The 22,985-nt window shown below is 38.2% G+C and overlaps 1 protein-coding gene across 2 annotated transcripts in view; it reads right to left on the bottom strand.

The window, feature by feature from the left end:
- Positions 1–2,620: 2,620 nt before the first annotated feature.
- Positions 2,621–22,985, bottom strand: part of DENND2C (DENN domain containing 2C) — a 36,289-nt gene continuing 15,924 nt past the window's right edge. Inside the window, exons 8-18 of one of the 2 annotated variants that reach the window (XM_061186142.1) lie at positions 22,587–22,696; positions 20,921–20,990; positions 19,912–19,989; positions 19,184–19,324; positions 18,554–18,702; positions 17,903–18,080; positions 10,936–10,977; positions 9,889–9,994; positions 4,462–4,701; positions 4,132–4,218; positions 2,621–2,874 (exon numbers count right to left, since the gene is read on the bottom strand). In XM_061186142.1, the coding sequence (XP_061042125.1) occupies positions 2,843–2,874; positions 4,132–4,218; positions 4,462–4,701; positions 9,889–9,994; positions 10,936–10,977; positions 17,903–18,080; positions 18,554–18,702; positions 19,184–19,324; positions 19,912–19,989; positions 20,921–20,990; positions 22,587–22,696 (1,233 nt within the window). In that variant the 3' untranslated portion in view covers positions 2,621–2,842. The remainder of the gene's footprint in view (positions 2,875–4,131; positions 4,219–4,461; positions 4,702–9,888; positions 9,995–10,935; positions 10,978–17,902; positions 18,081–18,553; positions 18,703–19,183; positions 19,325–19,911; positions 19,990–20,920; positions 20,991–22,586; positions 22,697–22,985) is intronic. The other variant, XM_061186143.1, reaches the window with a different exon arrangement.

Genomic DNA, 22,985 nt, shown 5'->3' with positions numbered 1-22,985 from the left:
GACGTTACGTCGTGGTTTCCCCGAGTCAGCGGTACATCTCAACTTCCGGTCCCCGTGTGCTCTACCGTTTTGCCTCCTACTGGCAGCAGAGTGGAGAGGAGTTGGGACTTTTGGTTTCCTCCAGGACGCTGATATCTGGGTGGGGAATCCTTTAAAAACTTTTGGAGGGAACTGGCTGCAGGATTTGGCGGGGAGAAAGTTACTGGTTTCCCACCTCGGCTTTACTCTCCTAACCTTCCACCTTCTTCCGTTAAACTTCTCTCCCTTTGCACTTCCTTGCTGTACCCCCACCATTCTTCGTTCTCGGCGCCCCGAGGATCTTTGCACTAAGTGCAGTTCTTTCACAGATTCTGGAAGTGGGCGCTAGTCTCCAGTTAAAATTGCGAAGCTTTAGACTGCGTAACAAAACGAACCTGATCTCGACCCCAGGGCGAAATAACTGCCCGCTAATCCCATCTTTTAAAAAGACTGTGATTTCGCCTTCAGGGCGTGTATAAAATCCGATCATTTTGCCTTTAGAACTTCCGGCAATAGAATAGTTTCTCATTGCCTCCGACCACTCCTGCTACTGCTGGTGCCCAGTCTCTGGTCCCTGGCTTCCAGTTCCCTTTGACTAAGCAGGGAAAAACCAAATAAGGCAGATCGGACTATATACCGTGCCCGGTGTGCAAATCTAGACCCCGACTTTGCCAAGAGCCTGGAAATGTTGGCCACGGTAATTAAGCTTGGTTAGTCTAGGATCGATTATCTTTTACCTACCATTAGATAAATGTGTTAGCTATAGATTTAAGTGAAGTAAAATATCTTTACAGCTTAAGCAATTTTATTTCAAATTCTCCAGGAGATCCATGGATTTTTTTGTGTTTATTCATTAAAAGATCTGTAAACATTTTATACAAATTTTCAGCGATTATTTTACAAACGTGTCCAGAATTTGTAATACTTTACAAACAAAAAATAAAACAAACTGAAGAAAAGGAAGCAGCTTCAGATCGCAGGGATAAGACTCCCATCCCTGAAGAAAAGGTCTCCTCACAGAGGGATGTCTGGGATCCACCACAGTAACACCTTACACCCCCATTTTATAAACACTCAATTCCCAATTACTAATTGTTCCCTCAGGGTGGGAGTGTCAGAGGAGACCAAATGGGGAAACGTCTGGTAAAAGCCCCACTGAGGTAAGCTGCTTAATAAACTTTTTTTTTTTTTTTTAAACGTAGGCTTAGTTCTATTTTCTGGACCCACATCTATAGGAATTGTATTATACAGCACCCGTCTTAAATGGTGTCTGCTTCAGATCCATTCACGCACACCTGAGTGGGTTGTAATGACAATACTGCACAAGTTAATAAGTTGTATCATAACACAACTTATAATGCTTTAAGTTTGAATAAATAGTTTTTATGCCAGTTAAAGCCATCAGCAGGAGTTGAAGAAAACAAACTGACACTTGCTGTAACATTTATCAATTAGCGTTACACCAATGCTGACAAATTCCTCTTTCAAACCACTACTACTACTTTAGATATTAAGGGTTGGAGTGATTATGTGGTGTGTGCCCAGGAAATGTCCATATTCTGAGTCCAATTTAACTAGAGCAAAAAGTCGAACATTTCTAGAGGAACCAAAAAAAGTCTCATCTAGACACCTATAGTTTGAAGTCCCTTATTCTCAGAGCTGCAAGCTGACTCTGGTACACTTCAGCTTAAAAAACAAAAACAAAAACAAAAAAAAAGCTTTTTCAATAGCTATAGTCCCACAGAGTTCAAATTTCCATCTGTAGGAATAACCAACTTTCTAAGTGTTCATAAACTAATAGTCCTGGCTTCAGTTTAAAGTTATTTAAACTCTCTGAATTCCATTTTCCTCATTAGTAAAATGCAGATGCAAATATCTCATAAAGTTGATTTAAAGACTAAACAAGATGACATACATGTACCATTCATGGCACATGGTGGACACTAAAAAGGAAGGTAGTTCTCATGCCCTTAAAGGACATTTTCCTGTTAGGTATATATTTTTTTCTTTTCTTGTTTTTGGCCATGCCACGTGGCATGTGGAATCTGCATGGGGGATCTTAGTTCTCGGACCAGGGATCAAACCCGTGCCCCCTGCAGTGGAAGCGTGGAGTCTTAACCACTGGACTGCCAGGGAAGTCCCCCATAAGCTATAATTCCCCAAAGTTTAATGTTGACATGCGTGGGACAAGCTACCCAAGTGCCACACAATGTGGAGGAGGAGCTATAAAATGTCTATTTTTATAAGATACTCAATAACAGTGATAATACATAGGGCTTCCACGTAAGTGAGATTCCCCTAGACAGAGCATTAGACCAAAAAAAAAAAGATGAGTATAGTCCTTAGCTCAAACAGCCCATAGGTTTAAAGCTGCCATGGTATTTCAGTGATGAGAATTATGTGTGAAGGGCTAGTCCTCTACTTCTATCATGCCTCCGTAGTACCTTAAATGCAGCACTTTTCTCATTGTGCTCATCTGTGAGCTGTTTTTAAAATGCAACACCACCTCTTTCTTGTAAAAGACATGTGCCTTCATAGACTAAGCTCAAAACACAAAGAATGAGCTCAAGAATCAAAAAGAAAGGCCACTTAAAAAAAATCTGGAGGCAGAGTAAAGGGAGCATTGGTTCCAGACTACTCCCAACAATTCTCCAGTGATTACTACAGCAGCAACAGGAGAATCCTCCTCCGAGAACCTGGCCCGCTCTGTAATCTTTCAACTTTCAAGATTTTGTAGAATACTTCAGGGCATCTTGACTCTTGGAAAAATAGTTTCTTTGTCACTTTCTGTTCTATTTAGGATGGAGGCTGTCAATCAAAGATTTCATTTCTTCTGCAGAAATTTCATTTTACTTCCTAAAGGAAAAAAAGTAGAGTGAACTCTCATTAGTTCATTTTTATTTATTATACATTATTTGAGGCAAGGGATTAAACCTAGTCATTCAGAACAGCCCAGAAGTAAGCTGCCATCTCAAGCTATCAGTTGATGTGTTTAACCACCCAAAAAAACCCAAACCAAACCAAACCAAACACACACACACACAAAATCCCCACATTTCTAATTGTAGAGGTAGAAGAGAACTGAGACATCATCTAATCCCATGGTTTTCAAACCTGACTGTAGGTTAAAATCAGCTGTCCTGCTCCCCAGAGATTTTGTGGAGCCTGGTGTGGGGTGGGGGGTGGATTTTCTTTTTGTTTTTTCTTTTTCTTGCTGTACCACACAGCTTGCAGGACCTTAGTTCCCTGACCAGGGATTGAACCCGTGCCCCTGCACTGGAAGCGTGAAGTGCTAACCACTGGACGGCCAGGAAATTCCCTGGATTTTCATTTAAGTTCCCCAGAGATTATAATATTGTAATCAGAGCTGAGAACCACTGATCTAATCTAACACCACGGTATAAAGATGAAATAACAGCCCTAGGCATAATTTGTCCATGGTCTCTCAGCTACTTAGGGGCTAATTTTAATTAGGGGGGCATATATTTCAAAGATCAATATAAATACCATAGAATACAGGTTCTTCATTGTTTGGGGCTACCACACCACTGTTCTCCTACATCATACTGGATAATTAAAAGTTAACTATAATTGAAAAATCATAAACAACTGTGTTTCCTTATGAAGAGTAAAATTAGAGACTTGCAGGAAATCCTCTTTTGCCTCAGATGCCCTCTGAACCAGGTATTTTTAACCTGGAGTGTATGGATGGGCTTCAAGGGGGTCCATTAACACCCTAAAATTATATGCATAATTTGTTTGTATGCTCCAAGTATATTTTTCTGGGAAAAGGTGCAGATTTTAATAAGATTCTTCCAGGGATGTGGCCTAGAAAAGATTAATAATCATGATATGCAAAATTCTTATATCATGAGGGAGCTTCATCTGAGGAAAACAGCCCCATGGACGACTCTGATGGAGAATCCTAACCTCTGAGAAAGAGTTTTGTCTTTCTCCAAAACACTTTGGAAATAGGGTCATGGTTTCTGGTTGCCCTCCTTGAGGTTATATTGTTGATGTGATTATAAAGCTTTTGTGATGAGGCATGCTTACCGCAAAAGTTTTTTTTTTTTTTTTACTATATTTATCTAACAGGAAAACACAGCAACTTACCAAGACTCCGCAAAATTCTATTCACTCCACTGGGCTCAGACTCAGGAATTGTTTCCAAATACTGGAGGGCCCGGACCTCAAACAAACCTACAAGAAAAACTCATGTTGGTGAAACTGCCATACATTCAAGACTGAAAATCAATTGAATAAAACTCTGTACTCACTACCAGTGTACTTCCGTAGCTAAAACAATATCACAAAATAAATGTTTCCCATAATAAACAACTCATAGTGAGCCCTTGTAGCTTTATGCTATTTTTTGTTTATATTATTTTCCAATCTTTCAAGTACTCACTAAATACAGAGGGAGAACTTTATGATGAAACTGACCTTTCACCCCACTTTTCCGAAGCTCTCGGTCCTGGATGAATCCTGCAAACATCTGAGTTTCCATGAAGAGATCCAGGAAGTGGCGTACACTTCGGGAGGTGTGGGATTTACGGAATGGCTCCCTTTGGAATACACGCTCCCCATGCTCAGTGACAGTCATGCTCAAAGAATAATGTCCCACCAGTTCAACAAAAAACCTGACAAATGCTTCGGACACCAGAGAGTTGAGTGTCACATCTTCTGCTAAATGAACGAAAAAAGAAAGAAGGGGGGGAAAAATCCCCTAAGTTTTGTGTTTATAGGGACACTGGCTCCAGTTATAAAAGTGACGCCTAGGGGATCACAGATTAAAGGACAGAGAATAAATGTAGGAATCCTCATTCTTAGCTCTCTTGTACTCTTCATGACCTGAAAAAAAGCAAATGGCTTATATCCTTACCTTCATGTTCTTCCCACGCATACTGTGGTCTGCACATCTGTGATTTCACTGTAACGGCTCTTTCAAAGGCCACCAGTGAGAACCAGCCAAATTTAATCTCCTTTTCCATTTTTATCCTCCTTTAAACTCTGTGCTGCATTTGTGCTGACCTCCTCCTCATTCCTCTTGTCTCCCACAACTTTATGCTCTCCTGATTTCCTGATTCCTCTCCTGCCTTTATGACCAAACATTTGTTTTGCTCTTGCCTCTTCTTCTTCTTCCTAGGCATGGTCTTTGGACCCCTTCTCTTCAACATTCCTTTCCTTAAAGAGCTAACTGGTACAGAGAGAGAGAGAGCTGGCTTTCTTTGTCAATAATTCTCAACCTCAGATCTCCAGTCTTGATATTTCACCAAAATTCACTTTCTACATTTTCAGGCTACCTATAGGTGATCATCATTTGGCTGTCTCATTAGCACTTACATTCCATTTGTCTAAAAGTCACCATCTAGGGAATTCCCTGGAGGTCCAGTGGTTAGGACTCTGTGCTCTCACTGCTGAGGGCATGGGTTTGATCCCTGGTCAGGGAACTAAGATGTTGCAAGCTGCATGGCACAGCCAAAACAAAAAAGTCACCATCTCAGGTCCTTTTGGGAAATTGGTAGACTACAAATCAAATAAACAATACATGCCAAAAACCAAATTCATTATATTTCTCCACCAAATCAGTTTCTCCCTCAACTTTCTCATTTCATATTGCATCATGATTATTCCATAATAAATAATAATGTATTGAGTGCTTTTACAAATTTTAAAATAATCCAGTGAGGTAAGTCTATTATTTCTCTCTTACAGCTGAGGAAACTGAGGCTCAAATCAAAGACATTCTCCAGGGTCACCTCATCCAGTACTGTGGAGAAGCTGCAGGACTCCCAAGTCAAGTGATTCTTAACCACTATAATACAGTACAATGTGTTGCCTTCCAGGTTCCAGGCTCAAACCTCAGGTTCAACTTAGACTCCTCCTTTTCCTCCCATATCAAAATAGTATTCTTTTCCTCACAATGTCTCTTGCTCTTTCCCATGGGCTGACTGGGAATCTGGGACCCAGGTTTAATCAGACTTCTACCATGAAGCAGCTGTATAATAGTGGGCAACTTGCTTTACCTCTCACGGCCTCTCTTCCCATATCTGTATAATGAGGTGGCTGATTAGGCAATTTCTGAGCTCTCTTCCGACATTACATTTTTATTCTTTTTTTTTTTAATTTCATTTTTATTATTTGGCTGCGTCAGGTCTTAGCTGCAGCGCGTGAGCTTTTCTCTAGTTCTGGCACGTGGGCTTAGTTGCCCCATAGCATGTGGGATTTTAGTTCCCCAATCAGGGATTGAACCCATGTCCCCTGCATTGGAAAGCAGAATTTTAACCACTGGACCACCAGGGAAGTCCCTACATTTTTATTCCAATCTAGATTTTTGTTATATTTTGTTCAACAGACTTCCTTCTCATCTCTTTCTTTCTGCAGCTGAGAATCCATCACCGCTTTATCGTTAATGCTTTAGCCCCACTCTCCCATCGCCTCCAGTTACTGTCCCATCTCTCCTCCGGTTCGCAGCAAAAAATTTCTTGGAAGAGTTGTTTATACCTGTTGTACCTACTTTCTTACACCTAATTCCCTTTCTTTAAAAAATTATGTTTTTCTATAACTTATCTTCCATTCTTTGTTTCTGTTTTAATGAATAACTTTATAGATTCTTGTAACATGTATGAATATTTCATAAGATCAGCAGTGAGATGACCACACAAGTGCCCACCACAAAGCTTAGAATAGAACATCACGTGTATCTCTGAAGTTCCCTGTGTGATGCCCTCTCAGTGGTGTTCTTCCCCTACTTTCCAATAGAGGGTGACCATTATTTGTAATTTTGTGAATATCATTTGCTTTACATTACAGTCTTACCATACACATCCAACACCAACAACATATTGTTAGGTTTTGTTATGTCTTTGAACATTATATAAAACATTATATTCTTCTGCAACTTACTGTTTAATACAACGTGGTTTTTTAAAACTATTTATTTATTTATTTATTTGGCTGTGCCGGGTCTTAGTTGTGGCACGCCGGATCTTTGAAATGTGTGTTTTTAAGCTTCTTTTTTTTTTTAATGCTATATTCTCCTGTCAGTGGACATTTAGGTTGTTTCAGTTTTTGCTATCACATACAATACCACTATAAAAATTATGTCCTTGTTTCCTAGTTATCATGTGCAAGAGTTTCTCTGTGTATATATCTAAAATGGAATTGTTGGGTTGCAGGATATGTGCACCTTTAACATTACTAGATGATGCCAAATTGTTTTTCCAAAGCGGTTGAAGTAATTAACACATTCTCATCAACACCTGATACTGTCAGACTTAAATTTTTGCCAATATGGTGGGTATAAAATGGTATCTCACTGTGGTTTTAATTTACATTTCCCTGATTTTGATGGGGTTGTGTATCTTTTCCTGTATTTATTGGCCTTTCATGTTTCCTCCTCTATGAAATGACTATTCATATCTTTCCCCCATTTTCCTCTCGGGTTGTTCATCTTTTTACTTTTAAATTGTAGGAATTTTTAAAACTAAATTCTAGATACTATTCCTTTGTTAGTTATATTTGTTGAAAATGCCTTCATCTAGTTTACAGCTTGTTTTTTATTTCTTTTCCATGGTGTCCCTTGATGAACAGAAATTTTTAAAATTTAGCATAGTCAAATTAATCAATCTTATCCTTTATTAGTTTGTGCTCTTTGTGCCACATTTAAGAAATCCATTACTGTCCCCAAACATAAAATATTTTCTTCTACTATTTTCTAAACATTTAAATTTATTTATTTAGGCTGTGCCAGGTCTTAGCTGCGGCATGCAGGATCTTTCTTGAGGCATGTTTAGTTGTGGCATGCGGACTTCTTCGTTGCGGCATGTGAACCCTTAGTTGCGGCATCTGTGATCTAGTTCCCTGACCAGGGATGGAACCCAGGCCCCTGCATTGGGAGCACGGAGTCTTAGGCACTGGGCCACCAGAGAAGTCTCTAAACATTTTTAATGTTTTACTTTTAACATTTAAGTCTTTAATTCATCCGAATTAATTCTGTGTATAACATGAAGTATAGATCCATATCCCTTTCTTTTCATATGGAAAACCAGTTGCCCTAGAATTGTTTACTGAATGGTTCATTCTTCTCCCACTGATATTCAATGCTGGTGCTGACTGACACAAATCAAGTTTCCTTATGCATGCGCATTCTCTATTCTTTCCATTTTTATTGCTCTATTTGTTTATTTCTGTACCCAAACCAAACGATCTTAATTACTATGACTTTATAATTAATCTTGATGTTCTGTAGGGCAAGCCCTTCAATCTTCTTCTTTTTCAGGAGTGTCTTAGCTATTCTTGACCCTTTGTACTTCTATTAAAATTTTACTGAAAGCTGAATGTCATTCGAATTCTCTCTTGAACCTTCCCCAACCTTGCTTTCCTCCCACCATTTCGCTGAATCTGCTGCTACCAAGGTCTCCAGAGCCCTTCCCATTGTCAAGTCCACTGGTCAATTCTCAGTGTTCATATTACTGGACCTCTTTGCAGCATTAAACATAACTGTTGGGGGAGGGGGGAGGAATTGGGAGATTGGGGTTGACATATATACACTATTGATACCATGTATAAAACAGATAACTGATGAGAACCTACTGTATAGCACAGGAAACTACTCAGTGCTCTGTGGTGACATAAATGAGAAGGAAATCCAAAAAAGAGGGGCTATATGTATACATATAGCTGATTCACTTTGCTGTACTGTACAAACTAACACAATACTGTAAAGCAACTATACTCCAATAAAAATTAAAACAAAAATAAAAACAAAAAAACATAACTGTTTACTCTTTCCTTCATGGAATACTTTCTTCACTCAGTTTCTACAATATCACATACTCCTGGTTTTTCACCTACTTCACTAGCTGCTCCTTTTAGTCTCCTTTGCTGGATCCTTCTCCTCTTCCCAACTACCAAAAGTTGGAAATCTAAGCACATCATTCCCAACCAGGGCTCAATCCTTAAATCTTTTTAATTTTCTCTCTATACTTACTCTGTTGGGCTATCTCATCTGGTCCCACAGCTTTAAAATAGCAACTTTTAAATGTATGTCTCTAGCCCAAATCTTTCCTCTGAATCTCAAATTCATGTATATAAATGCCTACTTGATTATCTCCAGCTGAAAGTCTGCCAGGTATTGGATGTCCAATAGGTATCTCAAACTTCATATTAAAAACTGAACTTTTAGTTACTCCTCTAAACCTGCCCCTTCTCTAATGTTCCCCATTGGTAAACAGCCTTAGTGTTCTCATCTGTAGAATGGGGATTAAATCATAACACCTGCTCCATAAAGATATTACAAGGATGAAATAAGATGTATGCTAAGTGCTTTAAAAAATGCCTGGCACAGAGTAAGCCACCCAGAAAATATTATTCATCCTTTTATTCAACAAATACTTATTGAATACCTATTTACTGAATGCTGTTTAAAGTACTGGAAATAGAAAACAAATAGACGGTCACTGCTCTCATGGAACTTACATTTTAGCACATCAGATGGTGATGAAAGCCATGGAGAAAAATAAGGTCAGGGAGGAGGATAGGAAGTGCTAAGGGAACAGGAACAATTTTAAACAGGACAGTCAGAAAAGGCCTCACTAAGAAAGTGACATTTGAGCATGGCCTGCAAGAACAAAGAGCAGGAGCCATGTGGATATCTAGGGGAAGAACATTCCATACATGGAACTGAGCAAGTGCAAAAGTCCTGAAATAGAAGGGGACTTTGCACATCTGAGGGCGAGCAAGAAAGCTGACTATAAGCTTATGAAGGCACAGGCAATCTCATACTACTATTGCATATGCTTTGGCAGGGTGCTGGGCATTTGGTATTTACTGCCTTGACCTTAAATCCTCAGACCACTTGTCTCATACCTTGTAAAAACTTCTGCTCCTGAGCCAAAATTTCATTTCGTTCTTCCAAAATTTGTATCAGGGCAGCTTGGAGTTTAGGTGGTAGAATTTCATCTTCATCAGATACCTTAAGGGAAGAAATTGAGATTTTCATGAGCTTTGAGAGAGAAAGTCTCAAACATGCCCTATTTAAGTCCCTCAAGTTCCACAGGTGGCTTTGTATATATTTTGGCTGAAGAGTCAGTCTCAAGCTTCCTTCCCTACATTGAGCAGAATCCACAAAACTTATGGTGTATACATCTTCATTACATTTAAGAAAAAAAAATAATATGCCTTATAAAATTTTCTGGCACTTTCCCACAAAATGTTTCTCATCTCCAAGTCTTATACTATATTACAAAGATCATCCCGAAATAAATGGTGCTTCACATGTGATGAGCTGACTGATTCTGAAAAAAGACAGTCTTGGGAAACATTCTTTTCACCCTGCGCTCAGTGCTCACAAACCTATATACAGGTTACATACAGAGGGCTGCTCTAAGGCTTTACTAACTCTCCTCTCCACTTCACTATCCAGAATAAGTGACCACTTCCTTTCTGCCCCTTCTGTATCTTGTATAAGCTTCTATTACACCATTTCTAAAACTTTATGGCTATGTCTGCTCCCTCTCCCCTCCCCTTTAAACTATAAGGCCTGAGGGATCAAACTGAGTATCTTACTCATCTTTAGTTTCTGACTGGCTAACAGAATATCTAGAAATAATTGGTGCTGAATGCTTGTTAAATTTAATTAAATTAGAGACTTATACTTCAACCCATAAGACTTGAAGGGAGGGTTACCTCTTTTGAGAATGACATTTAATCTGTTTCCTCCTTCCCTAAATTGGGACAGTCAGCTATGAACCCAAACCAAATTTTTCAGGTCAGTCTTGTATGATTGGCCGCAGTGTCAAGTCAAGTATGTGTAGGAACTATAAGTCTTGCCTGAGTCACCTTCTCTAAGTACTCTCACATATTTTCTGGCCAATTATACCCAAACATTATGTAATCACCTCCTTTGTCACTCACCTCCTGTAAGAACTTGTCTGCACAGAGATCAACTATCAGCACCTGTGGAATAAAGGAGCCAGACGAGTTAAACCAGAGACATTCACAGAGAAATACATTAGACACTGCTAGATCAGGAAGAGTGTTTTGATTCTTTCATGCAAATGGGAATAGTTTTAAATAAACTTAAAGGTTTGTTTGTTTTGTTTTCTTTCTTTTTTTAAAAATTGAAGTATAATTGACTTAAATATTATATTAGTTTCAGGTGTATAAAGTGATTCAATATTATTATACACTAACTTAAAGTTTTAGCCCATTTAAAAGTTAACTCATCAACACAAGTAAAAAGAATTTCAAGTTAAAAAAAAAAATGATGGCAGCACACCTAGAGATTAAAAGAGACTAAAAAAACCACACCAACCAAATGTACTGCATGGACTTTATTTGGAACTTAATTCAAACTATTAAAAATTTATGAAATAATTAGAGAGCTGAATACTGAATTTTTCTGATATTGAGGAACTGTTATTAAATTTTTTAGGTGTAATAATGGTATTGTGATTATGTTTAAAATGACCTTATAGAAATTCATATTGCAATATTTAGAATTATGAAATTATGTCAGGATATACTTCAAAATATTATGGGAGAGAGGTAGAAGTATGATTGGCCAAAACTTTGTAAGTATTTAAGGAGGGTGATTGGATTTATTTTACTCTTTTGTTTACTTTTACATATGTTTAAAATTTTCCATTATAACAAGTTAAAAAAATAGGTTAATACGAAAATCAGAAGTGTTTCTATACACTAACAATGAAGTGTCTGAAAAATAAATTAAGAAAACAACCCCATTTTCAATTGCACCAAAAAGAATAAAATACCTAGGAATAAATTTAAACAAGGAGGTAAAAGATATCTGTGCTGAAAACTATAAGACACTGATGAGAGAAACTGAACAATACACAAATAAATGGAAAGATATTCCATGCTCATGGACTGGAAGAATTAATATTGTTAAAATGTCTAAATTACCCAAAGCAATCTACAGAGTCAGTGCAATCCCTATCAAAATTCCAATGGCAATTTTCACAGAAAGAGGACAAATAATTGTAAAATTTCCATGGAACTACAAAAGACTCCAAATAGCCAAAGTGATCTTGAGAAAGAAGAATAAAGGTAGAGACCAACATACTTCCTGATTTCAAACTATATTACAAAGCTATAGTAATCAAAACAGTATGGTACTGGCATAAAACAGACACATGGCTCAATGGAACAGAATAGAGGGTCCATAAATAAACCCCACACATAGTCAATTAACTTTTTTCTTATTAATTTTTTTTAAAAAATTTATTTATTTATTTGGTTGCACTGGGTCTTAGTTGCATCACATGGGATCTTTAGTTGTGGCATGAGGGATCTAGTTCCCTGACAGGGGTCGAACCCAGGCCCTCTGCATTGGGAGCGCACAGTCTTCACCACTGGACCACCAGGGAAGTCCCAGTCAATTAACTGATGACAAAGGAGCCAAGAATATAAAATGGGGAAAGGACAATCTCTTCAATAAATGGTGTTGGGAAAATTAGATAGCTTCATGCCAAAAAATAAAATTGGATCCCTATCTTACACCATACACAAAAATCAACTCAAAATGGATTAATGACTTAAACATAAGACCTGAAATCATAAAAATCCTAGAAGAAAACACAGGGGGTAGCATCTTTACATTGGTTTTGGCAATGATTTTTTGGATTTGACACCAAAAGCAAAGGCAACAAAAGCAAAAATAAGCAAGTGGGATTACATCAAACTAAAAAGCTTCTGCACAGCAAAGGAAACCATCAATAAAATATAAAGGAAACGTAAAGAATGGGAGAAAACATTTGCAAATCATATATTGGATAAGGGGTTACTACCCAAAATATAAAGAACTCATACAACTCAATAGCAAAAAACCCCCAAACAATCCAATTAAAAAATAGGCAGAGGAACTGAATAGACATTATTCCAAAGAAGACATACAAATGACTAATAAGCACATGAAAAGGTATTCCACATCAGGGAAATGCAAATCAAAACTACAATGAGATATCATCACCTGTTAGAATGGCTAGCAACAAAAGACAAAAGATAACAAATACTGGCAAGAATGTGGAGAAAAGGGAACTACTGTGCACTCTTTATGGGAATGTAAATTGGTTCAGCCACTATGGAAACAGTAAGGAGGTTCGTCAAAAAATTAAAAATAGAAGCAGCACATGATTCAGCAATTCCACTTCTGGGCATGTAACCAAAGGAAATAAGATCACTATTTTGAAGAAACAGCTGCACCCCCATGTTCACTGCAGCATTACTTACAACAGACATGACGTGGAAACAACCTAAATGTCCATCAACAGATGACTAGATAAAGATGTGGTATGTGTGTATACATACACACACACACACACACACACACACATAATGGAATATTATTCAGCCATAAAAAGAAGGAAATCCTGCCATTGGTGACAACATGGATGCTAAGTGAAATAAGTCAGGCAGAGAAAGACTACCACTTACATGTGGAATCTAAAACAACTGAATTCACAGATACAGAGAACAGATTGGTGGTTGCCAGAGGTGGGGGTGGGGGATGGATGAAATGGATGAAGGTAGTCAAAAGGCAAAAGTTTCCAGTTATAAGATAAATAAGTTCTGGATATGTAATGTACAGCATGGTGACTACAGTTAATAATATTATACTGTATATTTGAAAGTTGCTAAGAGTCTATCTTAAAAGTTCTCATAACAAGAAAAAAAATTTTCTAACTATGTGAGGTGATGGATATTAACTAAACTTACTGTGTAATCATTTTGAAATATATGCATATATCATATAATATCATTATGCTGTACATCTCAAACTAATACAATGTTATATGTCAATCATATCTCAATAAAACTGGGGGAGAAAAAAAGGTTAACCCATCAGTGTAATAGAGAAGAAGAGCTATTTCAGTAAGTGGTACTGGGATAGTTGGCTATCCACATGAAAAAAATGAAATGACCCCTACCTCCTTTTTTTTTTTTTTGGCCACACTGTGTGGCTTGCAGGATCTTAGTTCCCTGACCAGGGATTGAACCCACGCCCTCAGCAGGGAAAGCAGGGAGTCCTAACCACTGGACTGCCAGGGAATTCCCCCTACCTTTTATTATATTAAACAAAAATCAAGCCCCCAACTTCAGAAACAAAAATTAAAGGCATAATAATAAAGCTTCCAAGAGATAATATAGGAGGCTATGTCCATCAAGTTAATATAAAGAAAAACTTAAGCAGTTCACACACACACACACACACACACACACATAAAAACACTAACCATAAAAAAAAATTGATAATTCTGACCACATTAAAATTAAGAACATCTCTGGATTTAAAAAACACCATTTTGGAGAATGAAAAGGCAAGCTACAAAGGAGCTCGTATCCAGAGCTATAAAAGAAGCTATAAAAAGGCTTCTTGTAAGTCAACAGTGCATGCATGTGGTGTGTAGGGAAGGTTGGGGGTCCCAGGACCCCTTTAGCTACAGATGAACTCACTTCCCTCAAACCCCAAGCATTTTAACCATTTCATGCTTTTAAACTGTTTAATTTTTAGTTCTATATTATTTAATTTATAATCTTTGGTGAACCATTGGTTATAGACATAACTATTTAAAGAGAAGCATAAAAATAAACCTGTGAAGTTGTGTAAAAAAAAAAAAAAAAAAGGCTTCTTGTAAGAAGCTATAAAAAGGCTTCTTACAAATCAGTGAGGGTAAATAATTCAGTATAAGGATATAGCCTATGAATTTTACAAAAGATGACATTCAAATGGCCAATAAACATATAGAAAGATGCTCACCCTCAACCATAATCAAGGAATGCCAATTAAACCACAATGAGAGTACAACTACATACCCATCAGATAGGCTAAATTACACAAACTGATGACAACAAGGGCTGACAAGGATGTGGAGCAACAGGAACTCTCATACAGTGCTGGAGGAAGTTTAACTTGGCACAGCTACTTTGGAAAAGCTTGACTTTACCTACTAAAGTTGAAGGTATGTTTACTCTATGGTCCAGCAATTCCATTTTCAAGTATATGTCCATAAAACTGCATGCACATATGTACCAAGGGTCATGAACAAGAATATTCATAGCAGCATTATTAATAATAACTCCAAACTGGAAACAACTCAGATGTCAATCAACTGTAGAATGGATAAGAAAATTGTGGTACATTCACACAATGGAATACTATACACAATTAGAATAATCAAACTACTGTTGTTAAACCCATAAACATGGATGAATCTTAAGACATAATGTTGGGGACTTCCCCGGTGGCACAGTGGTTAAGAATCCACCTGTCAATGCAGGGGACACGGGTTCGAGCTCTGGTCAGGGAAGATCCCACATGCCACGGAGCAACTAAGCCCATGTCCCGCAACTACTGAGCCTGCGCTCTAGAGCCCATGAGCCACAGCTACTGAGCCCACATGCCACAACTACTGAAGCCCGCTTGCCTAGAGCCCGTGCTCCACAACAAGAGAAGCCACTGCAATGAGAAGCCTGCGCACCACAACAAAAAGTAGCCCCGCTTGCCGCAACTAGAGAAAGCCCACGCGCAGCAACGAAGACCCAACACAGCCAAAAAAAAAAAAAAAAGACATAATGTTGCTCCAAAGAAGCCAGACTGAAAAAAGAAAAGAAAGAAAGAAAGAAAGAAAAAAAAAATACTGTATGAGTTCATTTATTTCAAGCTTAAAACCAGGCAAAACTGAATTATATTGTTTAGGTATACATGCCTAGGATGTTAAAGTATAAACAAAACAAGAAAATGAGCACCATGAAAGTCAAGATAATGGTTACCTTTTGCAAGGGGTGGGGAAGGGAACAGTGATTAGAAGAAAGCATGATGGGGGACTTCCCTGGTGGTCCAGTGGTTAAGATTCCGTGCTTCGAATGCTGAAGGTGCGGGTTTGATCCCTGGTGGGGGAACTAAGATCCCACATGACATGCGGCATGGCCAAAAAATTTAAAAAATAATAATAATAAAAAAATTAAATTAAAAAGCCATGATGGGGACTTCTGTTTCCATTGCCATAATATTTCTATTCTATTCCAATGTTGGTTACATAAGCATTCACTATGCGATAATTAACTGAGCTATACATTTTGTTTGGGCATTTATCTATACGTGTTTTATATCTGAAACAATTTTTTAAGTTAACCCAGAGTAGTTTCTGTGTATGATTTTTAAAAAAAGACCTATTCTTCTATACAATGGAGAAAAGACAGCCTCTTCAATAAATGGTGCTGGGAAAACTGGACAGCTACATGTAAAAGAATGAAATTAGAACATTCCCTAACACCATACACAAAAATAAACTCAAAATGGATTAAAAACCTAGATGTAAGGTCAGACACTATAAAACTCTTAGAGGAAAACATAGGCAAAACACTCTACGACATAAATCACAGCAAGATCCTTTTGGACCCACCTCCTAGAGAAGTGGAAATAAAAACAAGAATAAACAAATGGGACCTAATGAAACTTAAAAGCTTTTGCACAGCAAAGGAAACCATAAACAAGATGAAAAGGCAACCCTCAGAATGGGAGAAAATATTTGCAAATGAAGCAACTGAAAAAGGATTAATCTCCAAAATTTACAAGCAGCTCATGCAGCTCAATATCAAAAAAACAAACAACCCAATACAAAAATGGGCAGAAGACCTAAACAGACATTTCTCCAAAGAAGATATACAGATTGCCAACAAACCCATGAAAGAATGCTCAACATCACTAATCATTAAAGAAATGCAAATCAAAACTACAGTGAGGTATCACCTCACACCTGTCAGAATGGCCATCATCAAAAAATCTACAAGCAGTAAACGCTGGCGAGGGTGTGGAGAAAAGGGAACCCTCTTGCACTGCTGGTGGGAATGTAAATTGATACAGCCACTATGGAGCACAGTATGGAGGTTCCTTAAAAAACTAAAAATAGAACTACCGTAAGACCCAGCAATCCCACTACTGGGCATATACCCTGAGAAAACCATAATTCAAAAAGGGTCATGTACCACAATGTTCAATGCAGCTCTATTTACAATAGCCAGGACATGGAAGCAACCTAAGTGTCCATCAACAGATGAATGGATAAAGAAGATGTGGCACATATATACAATGGAATATTACTCAGCCATAAAAAGAAACGAAATGGAGTTATTTGTAGTGAGGTGGATGGACCTAGAGTTTGTCATACAGAGTGAAGTAAGTCAGAAAGAGGAAAACAAATACCATATGCTAACACATATATATGGAATCTAAAAAAAAAAAAAAAGGTTATGAAGAACCTAGGGGCAGGAGAGGAATAAAGACGCAGATGTAGAGAATGGACTTGAGGACATGGGGAGGGGGAAGGGGAAGCTGGGACGAAGTGAGAGAGTGGCATGATGGACATATATACACTACCAAATGTAAAATAGATAGCTAGTGGGAAGCAGCCGCATAGCACAGGGAGATCAGCTCGGTGCTTTGTGACCACCTAGAGGGGTGGGATAGGGAGGGTGGGAGGGAGATGCAAGAGGGAGGAGATATGGGGATATATGTATATGTATAGCTGATTCAGTTTGTTATAAAGCAGAAACTAACATACCATTGTAAAGTAATTATACTCCAATAAAGATGTTTTTAAAAAAAAAAGACCTATTCAGAATAACACAAGAATTAGCCCACGGTTCAATACTGCAAATAAGATACAACTTCAGATTCATGTGTACTATAGAATTTTTCTCACTTTCATAAACAGATACAAAAATACGATAGCATAATGTATTAACAATCATAATTACATATTATTATTAATTAATGACATATCCACCACTCTTAAAGATTACTTGTTTTCATCTGCCAGTGCCCCAGTCTTTTCCACAGGTACTATTTCTCCCATCTCACCTCTTCAATGGGTAGGTCCTGGAGCTGTGGTAAGGAGCAAGACAGGATTCCAATAAGGAATGGAGTAGGTGAGCACACAATGTCGATCATAGATGCTGGCAGGACTGGGATGTAGGTATGCTGCCAGGTGAATGGATACAGTGTGGCAACCACAGCATGGCCACATTTTGACAGGGTGCTAGCCAGAGGAGAAAGCAAATGGTGTCATATAAAGAGCAACAATGGAGGGCATTTCAGACATTACGTTACAGAATTACAAAGTGATGCCAGTTAGTGATCACAGATTAACAATTCTGTGATTACTCATTAAATTTTAACATTTTATTTAAATTTTAACTTAATTTACTGAATATCTTTAATCTCAATCTAGCTGTTTCCCACAATTTATATTGCTAAAAGCTAGTGTGTACTTAGAAAAGCAATACCAATTTTTAACAACAGTTTAAACAAAACACATTTTGAAGGTAAATTAATTGCAACCCCCAAAAGTCACTGTTATAGCCGAATGCAAATAGCTTTTGGATTATCCATGTCACTATAGCATTAGGTAACTGAGATCCTACGTAAGTGTTTTCTAATATGCCCAAATTTTAAAATAGTAAGAACAAGTAAAACAACAGTCTGAAGTGACATATTTTACTTATTTCTCACCTTAGGCTGTTGGCAACAAAGATTATCCTCCGCTCCAAAAGGAGAGAGGCACAGACCCGAATGAGATGGCACACACTCAGGCACTTAAAGAGACATTCAAAATCAACATGTTCCAATCGTGAGTCCAGTGGTCGGCACAGTTCAATTGACTGAAATGCAAAATTTGAATCAGGGGAGCTGAGGTGGAAAAACAATCCCTAATGACAATACTAATGGATCCTGTCATTCTTTTACAGGTTAAATTCAAGAGAGAGGGTCTGCTGCAAAGAGTTTGTGAAGCTGCCTACACTAATGCCAAGACTTAATACCTTATTTTTGGGCTGTAAATTTCTGGTGAAATCTTTCATCCCACTGGACAATAGTACGTATAATCTTCATTTATCACACTGAAATAGACATTATTCAGGGGCTCAATCTACGAATGGTAGAAAACCTCTGGTTCCTGGGTCTAGCATCAACTATCTCACAGATCAATTGGATGTTTCTCCAGTGCTTTTGTGACCAAAACATATTCTGTGCAGTTTATGAAAAAGAGAAAACTATCCTCTAAGGTTTCTATCAGGTAAGGCCTACTAGTGTAAGGCCTGCTTTTTGGCAGCTATCAAACCTTTTCAAAATGAACTAACTTACCTCATCTCCAGCCCCAGGGAGGTAGCTCTTTACTGTGATGGTGCATCCAGGAGCTGGGAAAGGAGCTTCCATGACACTTCGCATAAATGGGTAAACCAAAGCTGGAGACATTTCTCTTCTCTTCTCTACTTCATCCAGAATCTACATACACACAAAAGAAATTTTTTTTTTAATTAGGGACTCAGTTCAAAAACATAAAAGAATCCTTTTGAAGGAACTGCCAAACTGGGTGCACAAACTTGAAAATAATACCAACAGATTTTAAGACAGATAAGCTTCTGCAACCAATAAAACTTCATTAAAGGCATCATTTCTCTTAGAGGTACCTTTAAATCTCCAAGAAAAGTTACTAAAATAAATCAACTTAATTTTAGAAGAGAAGCCCCTTTTTATATCACTAAGGCAGGGGCAAAGAAGGTGACACAATAATACCTTGCAGTTTGGTGTCTGGGAAAGACATGAGACAAGATAAACTTCAGGCAATGTTTTGCTTTAAGCTGGGAGGTTTAGCAAACCAAAATGAGGATGACGGGGCAACATCATCTGGATTAGAGGTCTAAATTTAAGCCTTCAAACCCGTAGTTCTAATCTACTAATGGGGAACCCTTTCTAAAGTAGTATGTTAAAGTCTAGGCCACTTAACATTGTCTAGTGAAGTCATCAGAAACAAAAACCTACTCAGAGCTCAGAAAGGACACCACTTTTCATAGGGCCCATTCTCCACTCACCTTTGAAAAAAGGTTGAAGCAGCCTAGGCGACTGACCATGCAGTATACCTCAGGGAGTCGCTTTCCTTTGCCTTCTGGCTAAAAAAAACCACAACAACAACAAAGCAAAAATTAAGCAGCACAAGTCTTTACTAATTTGGACTATTAATACCTCTTAATACTCCTTAGTATAGAGTAGGAACCAAAGCTCTCATTCTCAATGAACACTGAAAGATGAGAAAACACTAAAAAAAAAAAAATGATAGTATGATTTATTCCAGTTTAGTGACGGCATATAAGCAAGAATTAACTCAGAGCTCCCTCGATTGGCTCACTGTACTCCATTCCTCAAATATAACCAGACTGACTTCAGCTACAATGTCAGTGCTTTCTTCATCTATTTCAAACAAACAAATAAATAAAATAAATCCATACCGTTTCTATTATAGAACACTCTGTGGCTAACCTCCACCTTGCTCTTACTGTTTAAAGCTAACATAGCTTCGGGACTTTCCTGGTGGTCCAGTGGTAAAGAATCCTCCTTCCAGTGCAGGGGACTCGGGTTCAATCCCTGGTCAGGGAACTAAGATCCCACATGCCGTGGGGCAACTAAGCCAGTGAGCCACAACTACTGAGCTCATGCACCTCAACTAGAGAGCCTGCGTGCCGCAAACTACAGAGCCCACACGCTCCAGAGCCCGTGTGCCACAACTAGAGAGAGAAAACTCGCACGGTACAACTAGAGAGAAACCCGTGTGCCACAACTAGAGAAAAGCCCGCATGCCACAACTAAGATCCTGTGTGTCGCAACTAAGATCCTGCGTGCTGCAACTAAGACCCAACGCAGCCAAAAAAAATAAAGAAAATAAATCATAAATAAAATAAAAATATAAAGCTTAACTAGCTTCTTTATAATACACAGATCACTGAGTAGCCCCCAAACTTATCTAGAGATCGTGTTTCTGAAGTTCCTAGTCTGACTCTTTTGTTTCTCTACCAAAGCTGCCTGTAGCACAAGTCTGGGACTTACCAAGAGCTTCTTACAGTAACCAAACCACCGGCTCCCATCTTCACCAGTTAAGACAAAGGAGAACGTTTCACTGAAAAAAAAAGTCAATAGTTTGAGATCCAAACAACTGCTTATGACATTCCTCGGAACAAGCAATTAAAAATTAGAGTCCAACAGCAGTCATTTTGTGATGTAAGAGGAGGCAGCAATATTATATTTATTGCAAGTCACATTCCTCCTGAGGGAGAATGCCCAGCCCTTGAGAATATCTTGCTCTGTACTGGAGTGAGAGAATAGAATGTGATGAGCTGCTGATGCCGCTGCCTCCTTTTACTTTCTTATTTATCCAGTCCAGTTATTAATCAAGCCTATTGTCCTTTTGTTGAACGTCCAGTTTAGTCAAATATATAGGTAAACTGTAAAGAAATTTGATAAGCTATTCTTCCCTTCCAAATTCTTCTATTTAGTTCTGAGAGGTCATATGGAACTGTGATAGGGAAAAGATTATATCCTTAATACATAAAAACTATTAGGAAAATTATCATCTCATTAGAAACACTGGCAAAAAATATGCATAGATAATTTACAAAATGAAGACCTAGAGATGCCCAAGAAATAAATTCATTAACAATCAAAAGAAATTCAAATCTGAACAATATATACATATGTCTGTATTTGGCCACGAATAAAGATTGGAAGGGAACATCTCAAAACATTTACAGTGATTATCTCTGAGTAACCAGAATGCCAGTGATTTTTAATTTCTGCTTTTTATTTACTCCTCCGTATTTTTCAGACATTCTAGAATAAACACACATAACTCTTGGGGAGGGGGGAAAGCCAACCATGGAGCAGCCAGGCCAATAAGAAAGAAGCTGCCTATGCAATTAGTACAACTGACAGCACAAAAGCTTCAGGGTTGATGGCTCAGAGATGAGACCGGCGATCAGGCTAAACTGGTTAGGAGAGACAGGAGCATAGTCTGGAGGCAACGTGGGGTGGAAGGGCAGAGCTACTTAGGCAACAGCTGAGGCTGTCTTCCAGCAGGTCATTGGCATGTGATATGGTTCACATAATCACGCTTTTCAGCCTAAATACATGATCAATAATTACAGTTTTGAACAAAGCAGTTATCTATTTACAAGCAGGATATGAAACGATGATGGTTTATTAATTGAAAATAGTAATTTCCTCTAGATACTGGGAAGCAATTTCTTATAATTCCCTTCTCAATATACTTACACCTTCCAAACTAGAGCCCCCTCTTCGTACAAGTTCGACAGGGAACGTACAATCTGGGCTATGGCTTCTTCTAACAACTTGAAGGAGATACAAGATGCAGATATTGCCATGTTTTATCTCTGTTTCTCAGTCCCTAAGTTCAAGTCTTTCTTCCTTTTCTGTCCACTTGGTGGCATTTCTGATTATATGTAAAGTGGAACTTTTTTTTCTGCAGAATTGGCAAATTGAAGAGACTCTCAAACTTGTTTTCCCTCTGACACTGTGTTTTTCTCTTTTGAGCCCCACATAGGAAATGTCCTAATTGTTTCTTCCTTTCCTCCCACTGCATCCTTGATCCGCCACAGAGTCCACATAGCTTCACTGCTGGCTCTATCTGTTTCTCAAAGATTCTGGTTCTACTCTTGCTCGTCCAACAAATAGAAATCAGATAAAGTAGTCTATTTACCTCTTGAGTTCTGAGGTCGGCACCCAGTCCTTTGAATCAGGAAAACAAAATTTGGGGATAACTTTGAGCCTCTCTTCAGTGTCTCTGGATTGCTTAATGCCATGATCACCCTGAAAAAAAATAACACTGTAAGTGACTAATAGTCTATGTAAGCGGAGTATAGAAATAAACTCAGCCTGGTCTTAGGAAAAGAGGTCTCTGATAAGTCTAGGTAGGTGTTTCAGAGTGGTTTTGTGCTGTTTAATAAAACAGGAAGGCCAAGACTGGTAATCACTGAAAACATACTGAGAACTGGGTTTCTAAGGAAAAAGAATTCTGGTTTTACACAGAGAGGGTACTTATGGAGATCCTATAATCTGATGTAAGAGAAATGATTGAAAACAGTTTCTTAGCTAGAGG

This window comes from Eubalaena glacialis, chromosome 3 (genome assembly GCF_028564815.1).
Source record: "Eubalaena glacialis isolate mEubGla1 chromosome 3, mEubGla1.1.hap2.+ XY, whole genome shotgun sequence".
Lineage (NCBI taxonomy): Eukaryota > Metazoa > Chordata > Mammalia > Artiodactyla > Balaenidae > Eubalaena > Eubalaena glacialis.
Note: the sequence above shows the minus strand (reverse complement) of the source record. Positions and strands in the feature narration are given on the sequence as shown.